The sequence below is a fragment of the Frankliniella occidentalis genome, unplaced genomic scaffold, assembly GCF_000697945.3.
Source record: "Frankliniella occidentalis isolate FOCC.00 unplaced genomic scaffold, Focc_3.1 Scaffold180, whole genome shotgun sequence".
NCBI lineage: Eukaryota > Metazoa > Arthropoda > Insecta > Thysanoptera > Thripidae > Frankliniella > Frankliniella occidentalis.
Window position 1 is genome coordinate 4421 of NW_026267306.1, and position 4265 is coordinate 8685.

Here is a 4265-nt window from a genome sequence, read left to right on the forward strand (position 1 = left end):
GGTCCGTTCGGTCCTTGTCCTCCTCCATTCGGTCCGTTCGGTCCTTGTCCTCCTCCATTCGGTCCATTTGGTCCTTGTCCTCCAGCGTTTGGCCCATTAGGACCGGTCGGCCCACTGGGTCCGTTTGGCCCATTAGGTCCTTGTCCTAGAGAAAATATTTCACCTTGGTGTCAACAACAGAGGACTCATTACATCTAGGTAAGACATGCATGTTGGTGGTGTTTGTGCTACTATAATACAGTCCTAATAAAACCGTGCATTTTGTGCAACTAACTACAAGTGCAAAAATTTTATACATTAAAAAATATGTGGCAATCACCGTTATCCTTCTTTCTTTTTTCGACCAGCCTTACCTCCATTCGGTCCATTCGGTCCATTCGGTCCGTTAGGGCCGTTTGGTCCATTCGGTCCGTTAGGACCGTTTGGTCCATTTGGTCCATTAGGGCCGTTTGGTCCACTTGGTCCATTGGGGCCGTTTGGACCCTGGCCCCCGTAGATTGGGCCTGTAGGTCCCTGTCCTCCATAAATTGGTCCAGTTGGTCCTTGGCCTCCTGTAGAAGATTGTATTTGTAAAATATTATTTTTAAAATGGACATAAATACATTTTCAACCGAAGCTTATGTCTGTACCATAAATAGGTCCGCTTGGCCCCTGTCCTCCGTAGATCGGTCCGGTAGGTCCCTGGCCGTTGTCAATGGGGCCAGTTGGTCCCTGCCCTCCGTAGATAGGTCCTGTTGGTGGCCTCGGAGGCCTCTGGCTTGGCGGGTTGTAGCCTGCATCTGGGCCTCCCCAGCCGCCGTCACCTCCAGGCTGGCCGCCTGGGTAACCTCCGGGCTGTCCACCAGGGTACCCTCCGGGCTGACCGCCAGGGTATCCGCCGGGTTGTCCTCCAGGCTGTGCGCCAGGGTAACCGCCTGGCTGTCCTCCAGGCTGTCCCCCGGTGGCACAATCGGAGCGCTTGACGGCCCAGGGGTGGTTGCAGGCGGTGATATCTGGGTCCCACACGGTGCCCTCACCACAAGCAAACTCGTACTTGATAAGGCCAGAGCCACCCTCTGCGCAACGGTAGAACTTTTTGCAGTCACCGGGCACGCCAAAGAAGCCCTCCTTGTCGCAGTTGCCGCTGCCGATCTCGCCCGGCGGCTGTGGCGGCTGCTCGGGCTGCTGCGGGTAGGTCGGCGGCTGCTCGGGCTCCTGCGGGTACTGGATGGGCCCGCTGGGCACCTCGTTGTTGAGGTCGCCGCCCTCCTGGCCGCCGCACTGGGGCCTGCCGCTGGCCGCGGGGTGGTTGCAGATGTTGTTGGTCGGGTCGAACACGGTCCCCTCGCCGCACTGGAAGCTGAAGGCCGTCAGCCCGGAGCCGGAGCCGAAGTCGACGCAGCGGTAGAAGGTGCGACAGTCGCTCTCGTCCGGGAAGTAGCCCTCGCGCTTGCACTGGAAGGTACGGCGCCGCGGCCGCGCCAGGAAGCCGTCCTCGCCGCCGCCCGCGTGCCCGCCGAAGTAGTCCTCGTCTGTGAGACAGAGGAGGAGACAAGGGCGTAAGCAAGGTGGGATGGTCGGTCGTAGGTCACTTGGATTCGCGCAGACGAGATGCAGGTGTGTGTGTGTGTATTTTTTATTTCCGTTTTATCGCTTCCGCGACGCATTGTAGTCGGCAGTTAGTGCGCGCTTCCGGTCGCTCTCGCACGGCCCTAATGAAACATGGCGCTGTGTCTGCCTTTTATCATACGGCGCTCGGATAACATCGAACGTCGCCCCCCTCCTCCTCACCTACCTCCCTCCCCTCCCTCTTGCATCAAACAAAACGCCATTCTTTTGTTTCCTACATGGTGCCTGTTATTGAATACTATCATGCAAAGTTATAACCAAAACAGACCGCTTCGTTTCTGTTCCTTTCCCTATATTTTCGCCGGGGTCGTGTCGGAGAGAGAGAGATAAAAAGAGGAAAAGGGGGGGGGGCTATATTTGCGTGATGAGTGAGGAGTGGGGAGTATGGGATCGCCCAGAATGTACGTTCGTTTTTCTCAGATTCGTTCGACAAAATTGTGTGAGCTCGGCGCCTGTGACACTCGGGGTAGGCCACCCCGCAATACACGCGTGCACTGCGAGCAATATATTGCCTACCTACCAGGCGCTATATGAGATCCTGCAGAGGCTCAACTTCGTGTGGCAGGCTCGAGACAGAATGACGGACGTACTGATGAGTATGGATAATCCCCATCCCGCAGGGACTCATATTTTGTCAGAGACCCACGACTCACTAGTGGAGCACACCGAGCCCCTGAACGTCGTGCTGCAGGTAAGGTTAAGGTGGCGCCTCTGGTCTTGGCCCCACTTGGCCCCACTCTTGAACCCCGCCTCCCCCCTCTCCCCCTCGTGCCCACGTGGCACGAGTCATTCCCCCGCCATAAATATGCATGACGGGCTCGCGGCGAATGTGCGGCGCAAATCATAGTGCAGAGCGGGAGAGAGAGAGAGAGAGAGAGAGAGAGAGAGAGAGAGAGATGAGGCCAGGCGATTATAGAGATGAGTGATTTGAGCGCCACACCCGCTTTTGTCTCTGCCCGTTACATTTCGCCCAATTGATTTGATTGGTGAAATGGCGCCATATATAGGGCCGCTCCCCTCCTGCTCGGCGCAATTTTATTATTATTTTATTTTTGCCGGCGCGGCTAACAAACGGCAAACAAAGGCACACTTTTTTATGCAAAATGTTTTTGTCTTATTTCGGAAGGGGGTATACAGTATAGCGTTGTTGTGTATACTTACAGCTTGCGCTGGCCTGCCACGCTTGCGCGGCCAGCACCGCGACAAGCAGCCACCAGCCCCCCATGGCTGCGCTCCGCCCCTGCAACAAAAAATAAAAAAAACGAACAAGGTTAAAAAACGAAAAGGTTAGGACACGAACGAAACGTGGCACCGTAGAGAATATTTTTATTTTAGCGCGTGTAGCGCGCGCTTGTTTATCTGGACGCGCACGCCGCGTCGCTGAGGCCGCCGCACGGGAGCCGCCACTGGTCAGGGGTGACGCCGCGCGCCGCGCCACGCCGAGCCGCTTCACTAACGACGTCCCATTACAATCACTTGGAAACGATTTGCAGGTGCGATTGTACCCACTCCAGTCAGGAAATTTTTATTTAGTTTTCCTGTCTCGACCGTTCTTGTGTCAGATATCGAAAACTTTCAGGGAACAATGTAAATCGCTATAAATACGACAGTCTTCGAACATGTTTCACCCATTTTTTTAAATAACAGGCGAAGGTTTCTGACCTCCGACCGAATATGAGGTGGACAACCAGGTGATGTGGTTTGGTGGCACCGTTTCTTAATGGGGGGACGCAGTGATGGTATCATATTTCTGCTGAAAACGCACATCAGAAAACAGGCGGGAAATGTGCCGATTGAGCGGAAAGGGCAAACGAAACAGAACGTTCGCTGCTTTTCTGCGTGGATGCAGTGTGCCCCATGAAAGAATCTCAATCTCGACGGACTCGAGATACGGTAACGCGACACACGACCTAATGCCGCCTTCCTAACGCCGTAATAAGTCATACAGGAGGCGATAGACATGTCCATACAAGCTGTCATCTCATCGCCGCATCTCCCGGAAGGTAGTGGAGTCGTGCGCGTGCAGCTGGCGATATATACGGCCATCTGTAGCCATCTGGGGCCGCGACCGGAACGGTATGCATAGCATGGCGGGGCGGGGCGGGGCGGGGCGGGGCACTCCAGAGCGCACCCACCCACAGTTGGTATCGGGAAACACCCGTCCGAGATATTCACCTCTCTCCAACTACATGACACACTCACGCCATATTGCGATCGATCTCGGTCGCTGGGAATAACGTGACCGACAGTTTTGTTTTTCGGGCCGCGAAGCTGTTATTTCTTCCAGAGCGTGTTGTTGTTGTTGTTGTTGTTGTTATTGTTATTATTTGCCCGCGACAACCGAACAGCCGATCGCTTTGGGGTCCCGCGCGATGCGCACAGTTTTTCTGGATTTGAATATGAGAGCGGTCGCGGCCCGCTTTGCTTGCGTCGGCAGAGTCTTCCCGTCTTTCTCTCTCGCGCGCGCCGTTGTTCGGCTGACGCGCCGCCGCTCTGACCGGTAAGTGGATAAGGGTGTACGTCGCGTCGCTTGGGTGGAGCCTGGGCGGAGCCGTATGGGATTAGCATGTTCCTCTCCGCGTGTCTCGTTCATCAGCGCGGGAAAAATAAGAGAGAGAGAGAGAGAGAGAGAGAGAGAGAGAGAGAGAGAGAGAGAG

The 4265-nt window shown here is 55.4% G+C and overlaps 1 protein-coding gene across 1 annotated transcript in view; it reads right to left on the bottom strand.

The window, feature by feature from the left end:
• Positions 1-5: 5 nt before the first annotated feature.
• The window catches only part of LOC127750372 (collagen alpha-1(II) chain-like), a gene marked incomplete at its 3' end in the record, with an annotated part of 26137 nt that continues 21877 nt past the window's right edge, over positions 6-4265 (bottom strand). The window contains exons 2-5 of the mRNA XM_052271951.1: positions 2770-2848; positions 630-1511; positions 354-551; positions 6-145 (exon numbers count right to left, since the gene is read on the bottom strand). Of these exons, the coding sequence (XP_052127911.1) occupies positions 6-145; positions 354-551; positions 630-1511; positions 2770-2833 (1284 nt within the window). The remainder of the gene's footprint in view (positions 146-353; positions 552-629; positions 1512-2769; positions 2849-4265) is intronic.